The sequence below is a fragment of the Hoplias malabaricus genome, chromosome 4 (genome assembly GCF_029633855.1).
Source record: "Hoplias malabaricus isolate fHopMal1 chromosome 4, fHopMal1.hap1, whole genome shotgun sequence".
Lineage (NCBI taxonomy): Eukaryota > Metazoa > Chordata > Actinopteri > Characiformes > Erythrinidae > Hoplias > Hoplias malabaricus.
The window spans coordinates 50,809-72,213 of NC_089803.1; the positions used below are offsets into that span (position 1 = coordinate 50,809).

The 21,405-nt window shown below is 43.3% G+C and overlaps 1 protein-coding gene across 1 annotated transcript in view; it reads right to left on the reverse strand.

Annotated features, from left to right (window-relative positions):
• Positions 1 to 280: 280 nt before the first annotated feature.
• LOC136694443 (semaphorin-6C-like) overlaps positions 281 to 21,405 on the reverse strand; it is a 31,166-nt gene continuing 10,041 nt past the window's right edge. Inside the window, exons 7-18 of the mRNA XM_066668002.1 lie at positions 21,019 to 21,109; positions 20,786 to 20,911; positions 20,070 to 20,158; positions 19,466 to 19,683; positions 19,220 to 19,351; positions 18,928 to 19,083; positions 10,870 to 11,043; positions 9,244 to 9,396; positions 5,289 to 5,366; positions 4,703 to 4,761; positions 4,239 to 4,286; positions 281 to 2,616 (exon numbers count right to left, since the gene is read on the reverse strand). Of these exons, the coding sequence (XP_066524099.1) occupies positions 914 to 2,616; positions 4,239 to 4,286; positions 4,703 to 4,761; positions 5,289 to 5,366; positions 9,244 to 9,396; positions 10,870 to 11,043; positions 18,928 to 19,083; positions 19,220 to 19,351; positions 19,466 to 19,683; positions 20,070 to 20,158; positions 20,786 to 20,911; positions 21,019 to 21,109 (3,027 nt within the window). The 3' untranslated portion in view covers positions 281 to 913. The remainder of the gene's footprint in view (positions 2,617 to 4,238; positions 4,287 to 4,702; positions 4,762 to 5,288; positions 5,367 to 9,243; positions 9,397 to 10,869; positions 11,044 to 18,927; positions 19,084 to 19,219; positions 19,352 to 19,465; positions 19,684 to 20,069; positions 20,159 to 20,785; positions 20,912 to 21,018; positions 21,110 to 21,405) is intronic.

A 21,405-nucleotide genomic window follows, 5' to 3' on the forward strand; every position in this document is an offset into this window, starting at 1 on the left:
TGAGGTTGATTTCTGGATTTGGGCTCAGTGCCTTATTTCCAATGAATGGAAAAAACTTGCCCAGAATCCTGACCTCAACCAGAACATTCTTAAACCTTGTGGAAAGCCTTTCTAGAAGAGATGAAGCTGTTAAAGCTGCAACATGTGGATCAACATCATATAAAACCATATGGATTAAGAATGGGATGTCACTCATTTTTATAAGTACAAGCAGATACGGTTGGCAAAATAGTGTATGTTTATTTAGTTTTACCACCAGCTTTTTGCTGTTGGATTCTGGCAAACTGTCATTTCTGCTCTCTGTCATAAATAATCCTGTGGAAATAATCTGTAGGAGCAAATACAGAAACAAGCAAAAACAGCTTCTTTCAAACAAACAGGGCACTTCTCCTGTCTGGAGTACAATACTGAAGTGAAATCAAAGACCACCAATGTACAGGACATACACTACCCCAGTTCATTAAGACATGGGTAAGGTTCAGTTCAGACAGTGATGTGGTCTCAAATGGGCTGTACATTAACGAGTGTTAATTATTGAGTATGAGTAGTAATATTATGAAAATTACACATTATACATACAGCATTCACACGGAGGACTCAAAATAACAGCATTAAACGCTAACAAAGAAATAACTGAGAAAATGAACATATTCTTTAGAAATAATTCCTGCCTTTAGGGTTTATAAGACCTCGTTTCAGTTTTTTAAATCTGTTTTTATCCTAAATTACAAAGGTAATTTTTTTTTTTTATAATGTATCATAGAGTAAAAGCAATGTGATCCACATTGTCCACACTGCTTTTCTTATTATGTAAAATGTTAATTAAGGTATTTTAAATAAGCTGGATAATATTCTTTTATTGTTCACAGGCTTCAATCCACAGTCAGTTTATAGCAAGCTCTCAGATAGAGAGTCAGTCACAGGAGGTGTGTGGTTTGAATGAAGCTGTACGGCGGATAATTGCAGCGCTGTGATGGTATGATGTGTGTGGCTGCTCACTGTAACTATGTTGACGAGTGAGGCATGAACCCCCAGGAAGCAGAGGCCTATAGTCACAAACATCAGATCTGTTAGTGTCATTGAATCTGGCTGAGTCGTAACAGACAAACTCATCAGCTCCTTTACTGCTGTGGTCAGTCCTGTCAGCTCTGTCTCTGTGGTCAAACCTGTCAGCACTGAAACTGTGGTCACTCCTGTCAACTCTGTCCCTGTGGTCAGTCCTGTCAGCACTGAAACTGTGGTCACTCCTGTCAGCTCTGTCCCTGTGGTCAGTCCTGTCAGCTCTGTCACTGTGGTCAGTCCTGTCAGCTCTGTCACTGTGGTCAAGCCTGTCAGCTCTGTCCCTGTGGTCAGTCCTGTTAGCTCTGTCCCTGTGGTCAAACCTGTAAGCTCTATAACTGCGGTCAGTCCTCTCAGATCTGTCACTGTGGTCAAACTTGTCAGATCTGTCACTGTGGTTAATCCTGTCAGATCTGTCACTGTGGTCAAACCTGTCAGATCCGTCACTGTGGTCAGTCCTGTCAGATCCGTCACTGTGGTCAGTCCTGTCAGATCCGTCACTGTGGTCAATCCTGTCAGATCTGTCATTGTGTTCAAATCTGTCAGATCTATAACTGCGTTCAATCTCAAAGCAATGTTGTCTGTGAATTGTGGCGCTGACATCGCTGCTGGGGCTCATATTGTCAAGCCTGTGCTGCAGTGCCCCCTGCTGGTTAAAGCTGTGCTGACGGGACACTGCAGCTGCACTACGCAATTTAATTAGGGAAATACATTGAAGTGGATGCAGCACTGGGCCCTCCAATTTCTTTTTCATTGCTTCATCTCTCTCTCCTCTGGTTGGTCGATCACTTTCTCTCTTTGTCTCTAACTCAGGGTGGAGGAGTAATTCTCCCTGATCTGCTGGAAGCTCGTGGTCCTGTGGGAGGGTGGAGGAACTATAGTATGAAGTGCCAACCAAGACCACACAGTGGGCACGACCTGAAGCTCCTGACAAGAGTTCTGGTGTCACTGCAGCAATTCTGTCCCCTTCAGAAGCCACACCTACCTCTTGATCCACATGATTAAGAAACTCATGCAGAGCCAAGACTGGACCAGAGCCATGCCCGTCAGCTGGAGACTGAGTAATGGACACAGAACCTGTTAGTTTGTGGGACAGGGACAAGGAAGTTTTGTAGTCACTGAGACCTTGAATGGAAGCAGAGACCTGGTGAGTTGATTCCTTCCCCTCCAGGTCTTTGCTGGTGGGGTTCTGTTCCAACCTGCTATTAAGGGTGTTTGTATATTTGCTAGTCAGTTCAGCAATGTCCTCAGGATTGGGCAGGTAAGACTGCTGCTGGAAAGGTCCTGTGTGGTGATTGTACTTGGACAGGACTGAACAATAGATTTGTTCAGAGGCTCTGAGTGCTTGAGGCTCCAGGAAGTTGCTGAGATTGGTAAGGCCAAGTTTGGGCTGTGGTTCTGAAGTTACAACATGCTGACCATACTGACCACAGTAACAGGAAAACATCAGCATTGATAGAAACACTCCACACACAAACGCCATCAAAACAAATGCAATCAGCAGCATGTATTTGGAGGTTCCACCTGACTCCTCATCCACAGAGACAACCGGCACACCTGCAAAGGAGAGAAGGGGTAGATAGTGAAATGGAGGAGAAAGAGGAAGGGAAAAGACAGAGGAGAGATGAGGGGAAAGTAGGAGAGTTGAGAGAGATAGAGAGATAGATTTATTGGATAAATGAGAGGAAAATAAGAATGGTAGAGAGAATAGAAAATGAGATTGGAAGTTGAATGTTAGAGAGTTAGAGAGAAAAATACAAACTAACCAATTCAATGTCTGTACCCATGTACACCATTCAGGGTGGCATTGGGTGCGGAATTGACCCAGAATCATTAGGCACAAGGCAGGACCAAACCCTGAATGGGGCACCAATCCATCACAGGATGACATATACACACAGACCCCTTTGGAAACTTTAGGTTATCCAGTCAACCCTCCAACTACAGAGGGGCTCAAACCCACAACCCCAGGAGACACTTTCTGCAGCAACACAGAGTTCAACCTTTGGAAGCTTTTTCTTTGAGGGCAAATGTGAGTGAAACTGAGACTCCCTAAGAAATTGTAATAAAATGAAATAAGCTTTTAATGATAAATAAATCTTGCTATTCCGCGACCCTGAACTGGATAAGCGGTTACAGATAATGAATGAATGAAATCTTGGTATTTTTTCTTGTCTGTGTATTTTCTCAATATTTAAAAAAACTTTTCTAATGCAAGTTACCTGTAAAGACTGGTTCTGCAAAGAGTTACAGAGAATAGAACCTTAGATTAAGTAAAATATTTATTTTTAGTAGTATTTGCTAAAGTTAAAATTACATCAGAAATGTTATTACTGATACATGTACCTGCTTTTTGAATTACTCCTCAACATCTAATCATGTAGCAAATATTTGATGTTTCATATCATATATTTATATTTAACATTGTGTACATTTTATTTTTATTAGTAATGCTTTGTGTTGTTGAAGTTAACTAATGTTAACTAGCAACACTAACAGCTATAAGGCACCAAAGGAATCAGATCAGTTCCTTACAACATTTGGACCCCACAGTACAAGGTGCTAAATCAGAGAACCACAATACTGAGTTTAATCAGTGGGAAGGCTTCAAATTGCTATGTGTATTATCTTCTTTGGCCTTGACTAATATTCCACACTGTTACAATAACTGTTACCCAGTAGTGCAGCAACAACTCAGTGAATGCTGCTGGAATTACAATGATACTTTTTTCATTTGTCTGGGGGCTCAGTGCACAGGACGCATATAAAATGAAACATGAGGACAGAAAAATTGCATTGAGAGGGTATTTTTTGGGAAAATTCATCAATGAGGATCAGCATTGTGCAGCTCATGAAACGGATTCATATAACAGTGTGTGAAACTGCCCATAGCTATTTATCAATTAATAGTTAAAGATGCTGAAACGACATAAAATAGAGCCTACCTCAATCCATTTTAGGATTTAAAAAATTCACATTGAACATGTATTTACTGAAATATTATTACACTAATATTAAAATGAACGAGAACAGAACTAATACATTCATCAAATAAATATTTCCATTCCAGAAATCACATTAAATAACCACTGACCAGTTATTTTACTTTGACACAGGTCTATTTTTTTTTTTACATTTGCATTAAAGGGAACTGAAGGAACTGAAGGAATGTTACTAACCAAACAATGAATCTGTTTCGAAGGTATGATTTCCTCTTGAAATGTTTACTGAAACAAATAAACAAAGACCAAAAGTAATATGTTTTAATGAGTGAATGACCACACAGATGTCATCATATAAAACATTTATTTTTATTCATGGATGTAAAGGTCAGTGATCATTTTCACACTAGTTTTATTTCCACCATTATCTCTGGGTCTGACCCTGACAAAGTGCAAATTACTATCTGCTTCAATATTCACATCTGCACAGAAAACACACTCCAAAACAAAGTACAATGAAGATACGTAAGTAGCTACAGTACCTCATTGCTGTGGTTTATTTGTGCACAGTTCTACACAGTTATTTATATTCAGAAAGTTTTTAAAATGTGTAATAGCTGCAAAGTGTAAAAATAAAATATTAACTCTATTTTAGTTTGTTTTTGTAAAGGAATGTCTTCAAAGTTTAAATAGAAACTTACTATTACATGTGTCAGGAATCTGTACTTCATCTCCATTAACATCCTGTTCAAAACCTGGCCTAAGCACACACACACACGCAAACAAACACACACACACAGGTGTCTTGGTGAATACTGATAATATGAATGAGTCTGGAATGACAGCTGTTAGAGTCAGTAGCTTTCCTGAACAAAGTAGAGCATCAGCAGGTCAGTGTGTGTGTGTGTGTGTCTGTTCCTCTCTTTGTCTGACTGTCTCTTTCAAATTCAAATTTGCTTTATTGACATGACAAATGTACAAGTGTTTTGTCAAAGCATAACAAGAGTATAATATAAGCAATGATAAGAAATAAATATTATACGTGTAATAAAAGCATTACTTATTCATTTTATCGAAAAGAATTCAGAATGTATTCATTATATACACATGTTCATGTTTTAGGGCCAGATAACAGTTCAGTCTGTTCTGAGTATGGATTTGTTTTCACCAGTGTTCCAGATAAGCAGTTTTCCTTTGATTACTCTTACTCTCTGTGTCTCTCACTCTGTCTCTGTGTGCACCCCTTCGGGTTACTGCTTGTGCCGAAAGGATGTGATGTATACTTACTGAAGCCCTGGTGACACGTCAACACAATGTCCTGTCTGCAGCCAGACGCAGTAGGGGTCACGTGAGGAGAGACAGCGGCTGGATGTGAGACAGACAGCAGGAGTGTCAACACTGACCTGAGACTAGCGCTCTCATTGTGTGTGTGTGTGTGTGTGTGTGTGTCACATGGTAAATACACAAAGACACAATATCAGAGTTATTAAACATTTGGGATGCAATGAATTTCACTGCTCACTCGAAGGGACTGGTAGATCATGTTTTAACAGGCTTTTATTTTGACATTCATTGTGTAGAGGAACACAGGAAGTGATCTATATTTTCAGAGAGACATTTTCCTATTGGTCAGAACCCAATTAGTGAATTCAGCTGTAACTACCAGATTTGCAATGCTGCCCAATTTAGACTGCGTATGCATCAGCTTGTGTACACTTTACTGATAGACATGGCCCTCTTTGGTTGAACAGTGTGTGACCTACATTGTTATTTAAACAGAACACTACCTCATTACATCTACACAGATATACAAACACACTCTGCCGGTGCTCCAGTTTAAAACTGTAAAGGGGTGAGGAAATATTAACTTGTGGCTCAGTGTGTATTTAAAGTTACTCACACACTGCTGCTCTGATTTGGAAAGCATTTTCTCTGTTGCTATAAAATACAGTCACGAGGGTCTGTGCATGTGCAGGCCAAACCGGGCAGGTAACAAAACACAGGTGGCCACATCAGCTACAACAATGGCTTCAACTGCGAGACAAGGGTAAGGACTCGTCACTCTCCTGTATTTCCACAGGGTCTCCCACTGTCCATCATTGTCTCTCACTGTCCCATGCTGTCTCTCACTATCCCTCACTGTCTCCCACTGTCCCACGCTGTCTCCCACTACCCCTCACTGTATCCGACTGTTCCTCATGTTACGTTGCGCTGTGTATGTGTGTGTTTTCTCTCTCTCTCTCTCACTATCTCTGTAAATGTATAGGTTCTGCAATCTGTTCCAGTCCATGTTTGTTCACCCGTCTAGAGTTCATTCCAGTTTCCAGTTCGTGTATTTGTTCATCGTCCTGAGTCCGGTCCGCCATCCAGTCCATGTGTTGTGTCTGTCAACGTTTCGTCTACGTCATCCCGGTGGGAATCATAAATACGTCTCTGTGTACACTGCTGGAGAGCTTTGCTTTGTGCTCTGTGATTTGTGTTGTGTATATTGAATTCTGTTTACCTGGTTTTGACTTTGATCCATTCCTACTTAGACTACGAGTTTGTTTTTGCCCTTTTGAATACTGACGCTAGATCTATCTTTTGTAAATTATTGTAAACACTGTATATATATATATATATATATATATATATATATATATTTCACCAGAGTAGGGTTGGCTGCCGTTTGTTTTGGGAGTGGGTTTTGTGTGTGTTTTTGTGAATAGACAGGGAGTAAGGTAAGGTGTTGTCTTTTGTTTACACTTCGGTAAGTTAGAGTTGTTTGTGGGTCAGTTAGGAGGGGTGTTTGTTTGTTGTTTTTGTCGGCTTAAGGCCATCCTGAAGTTCACTGGTGTTTGGTTTCATTGTCCATATCACATTTACAATATATATTCTATTCATTATCCTTTCTGTGTTTCCGTTTGTGTCCTTTTGTTTAACCATTTACTTCTCTGTTACAGTTATTCCCTTAACATATATTAATACAAACACATACATCATTCTGTTACAGCTCAACCCTAGACTGGGTCATAACACTCACTCTCCGACTGTCCATCACTCTCCCTCATTATCTCCCAAACTCCCTCACTGTCTCCCACTGCCTCTCACTGTCTCCCACTGCCCCTCACTCTCCCTCACTGTCTCCCACTGCCCCTCACTCTCCCTCACTGTCTCCCACTGCCCCTCACTCTCCCTCACTGTCTCCCACTGCCCATCACTGTCTCCCACTGCCCCTCACTGCCTCTCACTGTCTCCCACTGTCCCTCACTGTCTTCTACTGCCCCTCACTGCCCCTCACTGTCTCCCACTGTCCCTCACTGTCCCTCACTGTCTCTCACTGCCTCTCACTGTCTCCCACTGCCTCTCACTGTCTCCCACTGTCCCTCATTGTCTCCCACTGTCACTCACTGTCCCTCACTGTCTCCCACTGTCCCTCACTGTCTCCCACTGTCCCTCACTGTCTCCCACTGCCCCTCACTCACCCTCATTATCTCCCACTGTCCCTCACTGTCTCCCACTGTCCCTCACTGTCTCCCACTGTCTCTCACTGCCTCTCAGTCTCCCACTGTCCCTCACTGTCTCTCACTGCCTCTCACTGTCTCCCACTGTCCCTCATTGTCTCCCACTGTCCCTCATTGTCTCCCACTGTCCCTCACTCTCCCTCAATATCTCCCACTGCCCCTCACTGACACCCACTGCCTCTCACTGTCTCCCACTGTCCCTCACTCTTTCCCACTGCCTCTCACTGTCTCCCACTGTCCCTCACTTTCCCTCATTATCTCCCACTGCCTCTCACTGTCTCCCACTGTCCCTCACTGTCTCCCACTGCCTCATAATGTCTCCCAATGTCCCTCACTCTTCCTCATTATCTCCCACTCTCCCTCAATGTCTCTCACTGCCCCTCCCTGTTTCACACTGTCCCTCTATCTCCCTCATTATCTCCCACTGTCTCAGACTGTCTCCCACTGCCTCTCACTGTCTCAGACTGTCTCCAACTGCCTCTCACTGTCTCCCACTGTCCCTCACTCTCCCTCAATATCTCCCACTGCCTCTCACTGTCTTCCACTGTCCATCACTGTCTCTCACTGCCCCTCACTGTCTCTCACTGCCCCTCACTGTTTCCCACTGTCCCTCTCTCTTCCTCATTATCTCCCACTGCCCTTCCCTGTCTCCCACTGCCTCTCACTGTCTCCCACTGTCCCTCTCTGTCTGTGACTGTCCCTCTCTCTCCCTCATTATGTCCCACTGTCTCTCACTGCCCCTCTCTCTCTCTCATTATCTCCCACTCACCCTCACTGTCTCCCACTGCCTCTCATTGTTTCCCACTGTCCCTCACTGTCTCCCACTGCCCCTCTCTCTCTCATTATCTCCCTCACTGTCCCTCACTGTCTCCCACTGCCTCTTACTGTCTCCCACTGTCCCTCACTCTTCCTCATTATCTCCCACTCTCCCTCACTGTCTCCCACTGCCCCTCACTCTCCCTCGTTATCTCCCACTGCCCCTCACTGTCTCTCACTGTCTTCCACTGTCCCTCACTCTCCCTCATTATCTCCCACTCTCCCTCACTGTCTCCCACTGCCCCTCACTCTCCCTCGTTATCTCCCACTGCCCCTCACTGTCTCTCACTGTCTTCCACTGTCCCTCACTCTCCCTCGTTATCTCCCACTGCCCCTCACTGTCTCTCACTGTCTTCCACTGTCCCTCACTCTCCCTCATTATCTCCCACTGTCCCTCACTTTCTCCCACTGCCTCTCACTGTCTCCCATTATCTCTCACTCTCTCCCACTGCCCCTCTTTATGTCCACTCTTCACAAATGACCTCACTGTCCCATACCATCTCCTATTATTCCATCAGCAGAATTCCTTACTCTGTCCCACTGACCCTCACTGTCTACCACTGCCTCTCATTGTCTCCCACTGTCCCATACCATCCACTATTGTTCAATCAGCTGAGTCCCTTACTGTCTCCTGCTGTCCCTCATTGTCCCTCTCTATCGCTCATTGTCTCCCACTGCCCCTCACTGTCTCCCAATGCCTCTCACTGTCTCCCACTCTCCCATACATCCACTATTGTTCAATCAGCTGAGTCCCTCACTGTCTCCTGCTGTCCCTCATTGTCCCCCTCTATCGCTCATTGTCTCCCACTGCCCCTCACTGTCCACAACTGAACACACTCTCCCTCTAAGTGACACCTGATCTGTTTATCTTCATTGAAACCAGTTCATTAATGCACAGTGCATCACATGTCTCTGTGTGTTACCTCCTACAGTTCCTGTTCTTCTTAGTACAGTGGCTGAGTGGAACTCTGATAATGCAGCTGGAGAAAGCCACAAACAGAGCATGGTTCTCCTTATCCAGTTCCAAACCCAACACTCTTCTCTCCAGACCCAACAGCTTGCGAGTTCCTTCACACCTATCACACACACACACCAGTAAACTCATATCTTAGACTGACACTGCTGGTTCAAATTTGGAGACAAGGAGGTGGCTTTGTTCTGAGGGAGGTTTGGGTTTAGGGTACAGGGAGTAAAGGTAAAGTGCAGGGATTAGAGTAAATCATTTAAGAAATTTAATTGGAAAAAAAGTTTAACTGGAATTCTGTGAAGCTGCTTTGTGACCACATCAGTTGTGAAAAGCGCTATATAAATAAATTTGATTTGATTTAAGAAGTAGGGTACAGAGGAATTAGGGATAGGGTGTAGAGTGTAGGGTAAGGGGTGTTAAGTGTGGGACATATTACTGATTTTGAGGGGTTGTAAACATGTATATCCTCCAGCATGGTGGGACTGTAGGAGGTGTTAGGGGTTGTAAATGTGTATATCCTCCAGCAGGGTGGCACTGTAGGAGGTGTTAGGGGTAAGGTGTATGGTGTAGGGTAGGGGGTGTAAAGTGTGGGAGGTATCACAGGCTTTGAGGGGTTGTAAACGTGTATATCCTCCAGCAGGGTGGCACTGTAGGAGGTCTTATGGGTAAGGTGTAGGTTGTAGGGTACAGGTGAAAAGTGTGGGAGGTATCAGTGACTTTGAGGGATTGTAAATGTGTATATCTTCCAGAGGTGTGGCACTGTAGGAGTAGTTAGAGGTGGGGTAGGGGTGTAAAGTGTGGGACATATCACTGACTTTGAGGGATTGTAAATGTGTATATCCTCCAGCAGGGTGAGACTGTAGGAGGTGTTAGGGGTTGTAAACCTGTATATCCTCCAGCAGGGTGGCACTGTAGGAGGTGTTAGGGATAGGGTGTAAGGTACAGGTGTAAAGTGTTGGAGGTATCACAGACTTTGAGGGATTGTAAACATGTATATCATCTAGTAGGGTGGCACTGTAGGAGGTGTTAAGGATAGGGTGTACAGTACAGGTGTAAAGTGTGGGACATATCACTGACTTTGAGGGATTATAAACATGTATATCCTCCAGCAGGGTGGCACTGTAGGAGGTGTTAGAGGTAGGGTGTAGGGTACAGGTGTAAAGTGTGAAAGGTATCACTGACTTTGAGGGGTTGTAAACATGTATATCCTTCAGCAGGGTGGGACTGTAGGAGGTGTTAGAGGTAGGGTGTAGGGTACAGGTGTAAAGTGTGGGAGCTATCACTGACTTTGAGGGGTTGTAAATGTGTATATCCTCTAGCAAGGTGGCACTGTAGGAGGTGTTAGAGGTAGGGTGTAGGGTACAGGTGTAAAGTGTGGGAGCTATCACTGACTTTGTCTTACTGGAATTCTGTGAAGCTGCTTTGTGACAACATCAGTTGTAAAAAGCGCTATACAAATAAATTTGATTTGATTTGATTTGAGGGGTTGTAAACATGTATATCCTCCAGCAGGGTGGCACTGTAGGAGGTGTTAGAGGTAGGGTGTAGAGTACAGGTGTAAAGTGTGGGAGCTATCACTGACTTTGAGGGGTTGTAAACATGTATATCCTCCAGCAGGGTGGCACTGTAGGAGGAGTTAGGGTTCAAATTCATCAGGACTTTCAGAACATGTCCATCGTCTGAGCCCAGGAAGACCACGGTGTGGTTCCGATATGGTCCAGCGACAGTGTCCACAGCAATATGACTGAGTTTGTACCTGCAACACACACACCACAGCAATATGAGTGAGTTTATACACGATTTGTCACACCAACTTCCTTAATAGGCTATCCTCCATTGGTGTTATTCAGACTTCTGTAAACTGGTTCATTTATGAAGAGTAAAATAAAGTCTTCTGTCTGTCTCTCTGGGTGAGAGCACGCTGGAGGTGATTTGTTGACTGCCCCTTCTCCCTGTGTGTTTTGTTTTGTATGATTCCCATTTGACTTTTTACTGCCCTGATTATTTGGCTCCTATCCTCACAGATCACTGGTTGTAATCTTCACGGTTATCACGGTTGAGGTAGTTATCAGTCCTACCTCAACACTGCGGAACCAGATCGGTTAGAATCACAGCTGTCCTGCCCAACTCTGTGGCTCCCACCTGCTGTGCTGATTAGCTTCGCTGCTGTCCTGCTTCAACTCCGGCTACAGTGCCTGCTAGCACCGTGGCTATGCATCTACTTTGTTCCAACTCACTCACTAACCCTAACCTGCTGTCTACTATGACTGGCTATTCCACTTTTGCCCCTCCCTGATTGCCCCCACATGAATTTTGACCCCCTGTTCAACTCAATGTTTGTGAGTTATATGGCTGCTGAACTACGCAAACATAGATATTTTCACTGTCTCTCCAAACATTTTGTTGTTGCTGCCTGCAGAGCTGGTGATGTTCACCATGGCTTAATTCCAAATCGCAACAAATCTGTACCCTATTACAATTTGCTCTTTCTGGTCTTGCTCTCTTACCCTTGTCCCTGCTAGTTCCTCATTTGCCCTCCTTAATGTTCTCTCACTCACAAACAAATCTTATCTGTTGCAAGAACTAATATTGGACAATGCATTTGATCTCCATTTCCTAACAGAAACATAGAAACAACCAGGTGATTACTATTTCAGTACACATGTTAACACTCAGGCGACACGGTGGCGCAGCAGGTAGTGTTGCAGTCACACAGCTCCAGGGGCCTGGAGGTTGTGGGTTCGATTCCCACTCCGGTGTTCTCCCCGTGTCCGCGTGGGTTTCCTCCCACAGTCCAAAAGCACATGGTAAATTGGCGACTCAAAAGTGTCTGTGTGTGTGTGTGTTGCCCTGTGAAGGACTGGCGCCCCCTCCAGGGTGTATTCCCGCCTTGCGCCCAATGATTCCAGGTAGGCTCTGGACCCACTGCGACCCTGAACTGAATAAGCGGTTACAGATAATGAATGAATGTTAACACCAAGTATGTGACTGATTTTTTAGCTCTCCTTGACTGCTATTCCTTCACTCAACATGTAGATTTTCTTACTCACGACACAGGTCACACACTTGACCTAGTCTGTTCTTCTTCTGTCCTGGTTCACAACCTTCATCCTCTCCTGTTTCCACTCTCTGACCATAAGCTCCTTCTGTACTCTGTCCCTATGAATGTAGCTTACCAATCTGTTAAAAGACTTATCTCTTTTCATAATATTAAATCTGTTGATCCCTGTTCCTTCGCTCAGTCAATCAATATGAGCTTTTCTGTTCTCACTGCTCCATCCTCTCCTGAGGTACACGCCACAATGCTGAACTCTGCTCTTTCCACATCCCTCAATGCATCTGCTCCTGTGAAAACCAAATTGGTCTCTTTCACCACTTCTGCTCCCTGGTTCACCACTTAGCTGTGCACTATGAAACAAACCAGATGTCGGCTTGAAAGGCTGTACAAAAAAAATAAAAAATGAACGGTGCATGCTGATGCTTATATGCAACACATGCACAAATACAGAGATTCCTTACACACTGCCAAGTCTAGGCATCTCTCAGGTCTAATTACCCCTGTAATCTCTTCTCAACAATCCCTAAACCTTTTAAAGCCCCTGGCAGCAATATGGCACCCTCCTCTGAACTCTGGAACTCCTTCTTACACTTCTTTTCTAGATGGATGGATGGATATTAATAACTCTCTTATGATCATCTCATCTAAATCCACCTTTCCTTCCTTACTGTCTCCACAGCCCTCAGTTTGTTCTATATCCATGCCCTTGTTTTCTGATTTCAATCCTGTTACTCCTTCTCTCATCAGTTGCTCTCTTGATCCCCTCCCTACTTCACTAACAAAAGATTGCATGTCTGGTTTGGTCCCTCATCTGACCTCTATTATTAACCAGTCACTTTTTTCTGGCCATGTCCCCTCAGTTTACAAATTAGCTGCAGTTACACCTATCCTTTAAAACCTGCTCTAGCAAACCTAAATAATTACAGTCCAATTTCAAATCTTCCATTCTTTTCTAAAATCCTCAAGCGTGTTGTAGCCACCCAGCTGACCACAAACCTAGGATCCAATATCCTACTCGACTCTTTTCAGTCTGGTTTTTGCCCTCACCATAGTACCAAAACAGCCTTGGTTAACTTTGGTGTCTAAGGACATTTTCTCAATTTTCTGAAAAATTCCCTTTAAAGTACTTGTATTAAAATTATATTGCCCACATGTTTTATATCAAAATGTTCAGAACAAACAGTAAGAGATGCACATGTGACCTAGAGCATTTTATGAAGAGGTAATCTGTCTCTAACTCTGAAAAACTTAAATCTGAATTTAGAAAATCTTTATATTTCTTATGAAAACATCCCTTTACTCATGTGGATGAATTGTTTTGATGATTGAAATAGTTTTATCAGAGTCTTAAAAACAAGTGAATCCACCAGTTAGACGCAGCGAGAGGCAGAGGAGGCATGTCTCAAGCTTATTCATAGGCTTGTAACTCAGGATGTACAGTATCACGTACAGTCTCGCGATAACATGCGATCGAAAGAGCAGTTTCTGCACATTCACAGAGTGTTTGAACTGTATTTCTGCGCTGTGCTATCGCTAAGATATTAATAGAAACATTGCGAATGGTCATTGACACGCTGGCGCATTCTTTGACCCCAGAGGGCTACAGTAATCAATGACCTGCTTGTGGCTGCAGACACGGGAGCAGTATTCTGGTCCTCCTTGAGTTAAGTTTGGCCTTCTGTAACACTGTAAATCATGCCATCCTCCTTTCAAGACTGCGTGAGCTGGGTGTCACTGGTTCCGCCCTTGACTGGGCGAAAACCTAACGGATCGAAAACAATTTGTCACACTTTCTGGACATAGTTCAAACATTTCATCCATTTCACAAGGGGTCCCACAAGCTCTTTCCTTGGCCCACTAGAATTTATTGTCTATATACTTCCCCATATTATCAATTTCAATCTTGATTTTCACTGTTATGCTGATGACACACAGATTTACCTCTAACCTAAAACTGACCTAATCCTCATTGGCTCCAAATCTACCCGGACGTTCAGGACTTCCAGTCTGAGTGAATGCTTCCGTGTCTGTGTGCTGCTGCTCTCCGGTGTTTCGTTTGTCTCTTTGTTTGTTCCTGAAATTTGGTGGCTTGACCTTATTTTTCCACAACTGAGTCGACTACAGTCTGGACAGTCTTTCTGTATCAGACTATCACTTGGAATTTCCCTGGACATTTTTGACTCACCTGCATGGGTTTTTATCTACCAGCCTAACATGAGCCCTCACTGCCCTGCTCCAATCTACACCTGCGTGATACTTCGGGTGTTTGCAAATTAGCGTTCACCTTAAGTTGCTTCATGCTGTCAGGAATGTAGTTCTAACTACATTTCCTGGATATAGGTTTTGAGATGGTTTAGTGGTTTGCTGGCTAATGTGGTTTGGTTGATTTGGCTGAGCCTACTCACGGGGAATCCATGATGTGTTTGTGGATATGCATCTGGTGATCGGTGTCCTGCTTGGTTTGTTTTACAGCTTATTTAAACCTGCTATCCTGCACTGTGAAATGCTGCATTATACGACATCTGAGCTTTTGCGTCTGAGGACCAAGGCTCCCCTGCCCCCTCAGACCTATGCGCATTGTATTGCTATGGGAATAGCCCGACGCCCTCGTTACGTTCACCGGGGATCTTGCCGCGCTCTCTGTATCTCTGAATGCACTACCAATGAAGAGCTTATTCCATCTATATATTCAGCGTCTCACCGCCATCAAATGAGACCATGGTGTCAAAGGAATAGTGTCAATTTTGGTAACCACTGTCATCTGGTGTATTCACACTCAACCCTGAACAATGTTACACAATCAGTTTCAGAACCGGCACTACTTAAAATAGCATTGATTAACGCTAGATCGCTGGTTAACAAGACTTTTCTACTAAATGACTTCTTCGTCTCCCACTGCCTGGATTTTCTATTTGTGGTGGAAACTTGGCTAACTATAGATGATTCAAGCCCCCTTGTTGAGCTTTCTCCTAGTGCCTGTACCTTTTTTAATACCCCCAGATCTACCGGTCAGGCAGGGGGGCTTGCAACAATTTTCAGAAACCATTTTAAATGCCGCTTTCTGACTGCAGGAGAGTATTCAAGTTTTGAAATGCAGCCGTGTAAAGTGAAATTGTCGTGTCCTATACTCTGTGTTCTAGTGTACAGACATCCTAAACCTAACAAGAACTTCATTCAAGAATTTTCACAACTTATCGATTCTTTTAACCTGACTCAGTCCATTATTGGTCCTACACATGTGCAAGGCCATACTCTGGATCTTGTTTTGTCCTTTGGTTTTTCAGTAAGCAATTTAGAAATTATAGATATATGTTGGTCTGATCATAGATCTGTCCTGTTTGATCTTCTAATTCCATGCTCTTCTCCTACAAGTACTCTACCTGTATATCATTGTACACGCTCCATCACACCCCATACAGCCAGTCAGTTTTCTGCTGCCTATGTAACCTCTCCTTCAGCTTGTATTATGGAAAATCCCCATTTGGCACTAATACTGATGAGCTGACTGATCTGTTTAATTCTACTTGCATTGGTATTATCGATCAAATTGCTCCAATTAAAAATAGAAAATTTAAAGTAAAGTCTCAGCCATGGTTCAACAGTGTTACTCGTGCACTCAGACAGCAATGTAGGAAAGCAGAATGGAAATGAAAGAAAGATAGACTCCAAATCTTCTATCAACTTCTTAATGAATGTCTGAATACTTATCAGCATGCGGTAAAAGCAGCCAGAGCTAAATACTTTGCCGATATCATTGTCAAGCATTTACACCATCCTGAAGTTCTCTTTAATACAATTAAAACAATACTGCACCTTCCGGCTTCACCCATTCTTGATGCAAACTCTGATCTATGATAAATGTATGAGGTTTATCATTTCCAAAACCAACAGTTTACGGACACTTAACTTTTCTCCGGCACCTGGCTCCTCTGTTCTACCTATATGTTCTGCATTCCTAAGTCAGTTTGAGCCCATGTCATTGCTGGATCTCACTGATATAATTCTGCATATGAGACCAACCACTTGCTCCCTGGATGCCTTCCCCACACCACTTCTTAGGGATGTGCTGTCTTCAGTTGGTCCAAGTATATTGTCCATAATAAACAGCAGTCTCGTTAATGTTGTTGTGCCTCCTTATTTTAAACATGCAGTTGTTCAGCCTCTTTTAAAAAAAAGTCTGGCCTAGATCCATCAGTCCTCAATAACTTTAGACCAATCTCTAAGCTACCTTTCTTGTCAATGTCTTGGAGAAGGTTGTCTTTCATCAACTTTCTTCTTTTTTAGACAAACATAATATCTTAGACACATTTCAGTCAGGTTTTTAGAGCACACCACAGTACCAAGTCTGCTCTTCTTAAAGTATTAAATGACATACTCTTAGCTGTTGATTCAGGAAAGTGTGTTGTTTTAATTCTCCTGGACCTAAGTGCAGCCTTTGACACAGTTGACCACACCATCCTGTTAGATCGCTTGTTGTGTGATGTTGGCATCCAGGATCTTGCTTTGAAGTGGTTTGCCTCCTACTTAGAAAATCAAACTTTTTCTGTTAATATAGGACAGTCTTCCTCTTCCTCTCCTGCATCTCTTACTTGTGGTGTACCTCAGGGCTCTATCTTGGGACCCACCCTCTTTTCCCTGTACATGCTCCCTCTGGGGTCAATCTTTCAAAAATATAATGTTTCATATCTTTGTTGTGCAGATGACACACAGTTTTATCTTCTGCTGAAATCAGGAGAGAATTGTTCACTAAAACTCATGTTTGATTGTTTGAGGGATGTGGAGTGCTGGATGTCTAAGAACTTTCTCAAACTGAACCAAGACAAGACAGATGTGATAATTTTCGGAAATTCGAACTTGAGTCCAACCTAATCTAATCTAATGTACACAGCCAAGTAAAAAAACTTGGTTTCATCTTTGACACTGATCTTACATTTGAAAAGCAAATAAGCACTGTTGTGAGGGGTAGTTTCTTTCAACTCTGTCATATAGCAAAACTTAAGAGAATACTGGAGAATAACTGGAAACAGTTATTCATGCTTTTATCTCTTCCCGTATCGATTATTGTAATTCTCTGTACCTGGGTTCGAGCCTTTCACGATTGCAACTGGTCCAAAATGCAGCTGCAAGGCTTTTGAACAGTTCTAAGACAAGGGAGAGAATTACCCCTGTGTTGGCATCATTGCACTGGCTACCAGTGAAATACAGAGTTGAATTTAAAATCTTACTGTTTGTCTTTAAAGCTCTCCATGGCCTGGCTCCGAAATATATTTCAGATCTTCTTTGCTTTGGATCTACCCCAGGTGCCCTACGTTCCTCTGACAAATTGTTTTTAGACACCCCTCGCTCTCGGTTGAAGTTCAAAGGAGATCTGGTATTTGCTGTAGCCAATCCAAGACTTTGGAACAGTCTCCCACTCTTTATAAAGCAATCCCGTACAATAGTAACTTTTACGTCCAATTTGAAAACCTATTCATTTTCTCTGGCCTTTGGGTCCTTTTAAATTATTTTAGCCATTTGTTTCTGCCTTGATTTATGTTGTCTTGCCATCAGGATTTTCTCCACAATGTTTTATTGTTAGATTCTTTTACTTGTTTTATTTCTTTTATATGTATCTTTTATAATTTTATCTGGTTTGTTTGTTAGTTGATTTTTATTGTGCAGCACTTTGGCTGACATTCACTGTCTTTTAAATGTGCTATATAAATAAACTTGACTTGACTACCCTCAATAAAACTGGCTTCCTCACACTCTCAATGGATGATGTCACCCTGTCCCCCTCCCCTGTGGTCCAAAATCTTGGTGTCACCCTTGACTCTGCACTCTCATTTCATTCCCATGTTAGTTCCATCATAAAAACCTCATTCTTCCACCTTTGCAACATTGCTAAAATCCGTCCTTCTCGTTCCCAGTCTGCTGCTGAACGCCTCATTCATGCATTCATCTCCAGCCTTCTTGACTATTGTAACTCTCCTCTGCTTGGCATTAGCTCCTCACTGCTCCAAAAACTCCAGATGGTCCAGAAATCTGCTGATTGTCTCCCCACCCACACCCACACACAGTTGTGTTCATCTAATTGTAAATTTTTTTGTTACTGAAAAGTGCTTTAAAAATGCCATTTTGCTAGTACGGACCACACCCGTAGAGGCTGAAACGGGGAGGCGAACTCAGAAGTCTTTTGGGGAAGAGTTCAGGGCGGCTTATGAATGTGTATGAAGCCGGACCCCCCCACTGTTGGATAAATGAATATGAGAAAAGGGTGGAGATGGGGTGGAGGCAGGAGCTAGTTTAAAACAGGAGGCTCAGTGGGCTTGATAAAGGCCAAACACGGCTCCGAATATGGAGACCAACAGAAATTACCCAGTGCGGAGGTGCGAGCTGACGTCGTGAAGCAGTCGAGTCGAGATCCGTCTCCTGAACTAAATTAGGCAAGTTTGTCTGACGCGGAATTTGCAGGGTATATATAGGGCTGAGAGGAGGAGTTCGGGCATGGTCCTACTCCCAAAATTATGTTATTAGCATAACTTCACATTATTATTATTAATATTATTATTATTATTGTTGTTGTGTGAATTTGTGTGTTACCTGCCAGTGGTAAGTGTGAGTAATGGCTGGTTGTTGATGGAGGACACACACTCATCCATAAGTGGATGAGCTTTGATGAAAGACAGCATGGAATCAGGAAAGAGGACAGAGGACAGGAACCCGGACGCAGAACTGTCTCCAGAACACGAGCCTGGGCTAAGGATCAAACACACACACACACATCAGAGACACTCCTCAGTCACCAGTACACCAGTATATTTACTATTGTTTAGACATGTTCCTGAATGGCAGATTCTGTGTGTGTGTATGTGTGTGTGTGTGTAGGTGATACCGTGGGGTTGGGACCTGGTCCTTAGGAACGGCACTCCAGGCAGAATCTGTCCCTTTCTGTTCTTTAAATCTGCCCAAAAAAGCCTGCTCAATTTCATCCATGTAGAACCCACACACTGCTGAGCCCGGGATACTAAACACACACACACACACACACACACACACACACAGGAGTTAAACAGGAGTGTGTGTGTGTGTGTGAGAGAGAGAGAGAGAGAGAGAGAGAGAGAGAGAGAGAAATTCCTACCTGTTGGTCTGTGTAGTAAACACTCCCACCACTGCAGGGCGCTGATGAATCTGGATGATGCTGCTGACCGACTGTAACACATCAAAGTAGAAAAAAGAATCTCCCGGAACTGAGCAGTTCAGCCGAGCTTTTAGAAACGATGTCCAGTGACGTTCCAACACTCGCGCAGAACCACCATTGTCGTTCTTACACACGCGAGCAACACGTGAGTACAAGACCTAAACACACACACACACACACATGCAGATTTATTTGCACAGTTCTCAGTTTCAGAAAGACTATCATATCCCACTGGAACAGGGGGAATACCTCTGAGTCTACCGTTATCTTCAAAGCGTGAGTCTTGCACACTTCAGGTCTGTGAAGGTTTGCTTCAGTTTTAAGACTTCCCACTCTTTCCTCACAGCAAGGAAACAAACCCATCTTCTACCTCTACTTTCCAAGCTCTGGAGGTTCCAGTGTTTGCAGCTATCTGTGTTTTTTTACAAGTGCTTTTCAAGGCTGACATTTACATCTAACAGTCTCTAGAACTGAAATTTACACACATACACTCTCACACTCTCTCTCTCTGTCACACACACAAAAATACATCAACAAGTTTTACCTTTCCAGCTACAGTGTACTCCACAGCAATCTCACTGAAGAAGAAGTAAACATGGCTGCCGTATTCCATGGCATGAATAAAGCGAGGCTCTAAAGAACAGAGAGAAGAAGTGAAGGTTTAACTAGGATTCAGAAAATGTCCTAAAGACCTGATGAGAGGAAGACCACCACGGCTGCTTTCACTACTAACTAATCCTCCATTACTGTCCACTGTAACACTCCCAGTCTGTCCACTGTAACACTCCCGGTCTGTCCACGGTAACACTCCCGGTCTGTCCACGGTAACACTCCCTGTCTGTCCACTGTAACACTCCCGGTCTGTCCTATGTAACACTCCTGTCTGTCCGCTGTAACTCTCCTGATCTGTCCACTGTAACTTTCCTGTCTGTCCACTGTACCACTCCAATTCTGGTGTCCAACACAGACAGAATCAAAATAAACATGGGTAGTAAAGACAAAGCTAACTAAACAGAGCTTAACAAGGACAGCCAGGGAAGAGCCATGAACCGGGGTAGACACGTGTGAACAGAGAGACTGTGAAACACATATCTACACAGACACAACACCAGACATAGGAGCACACAAACTACAAGGGCGGAGACAGGGACAACAACAAACAGGGCCTAACCCTAAGTAGGTTGTGGGGAAAACAGACAGGACTGGGCCAGGATGTGACAGTGTATTTATGTCTGTATGAACGTAAGTGTGTGTTTATACCTCTAAGCCATTTGGAGTCATATTTAATGGAGCGCAACACCAGACTGCCCTCTCCTCCTAGACTCCTGTATATCACTGCATCACTGGCCTGAAAGTCTGACACTGTAGCAGAGTAGAAGTGACCACCTATATGCACACACACACACACACACATTTATATATGTACACTGACCTGATATTAATATAACAGTGCTAATGTATTACAATAAGTTAATAAGAACTCTGAGTCCTACCTGCAAATATTCCCACATTTGTCTGATGAGACTCAAATGGACACCTAGCCTGTCCAACAAGCTCCGCCCCCACCTGCTTCAGAGATGACAGCTAAAACAGAGGGGCAAAATGATAGTCAGATAAAAACAAGCAAACTCAGAGAGCCAGACAGGAAAAAGAGAGAACAGTGAAGATAGAAGGAAGAGACAGAAAGGAAAAACAATTACAAAGCATAAAAGGAGAGAATGTAATTTCATAATCTCTGAATAATGTTGGGAGCTGAGAGTAATTTTTGTGTTTCCAATAAAAAGGCGTGGTATAAGAACTTTGTGTTTGTCTCTAGTAATGGCTCATTACTTTTCACAAATTGGTGACTGTAAAGTTTCAGCCCTTCTACATTCCACTGG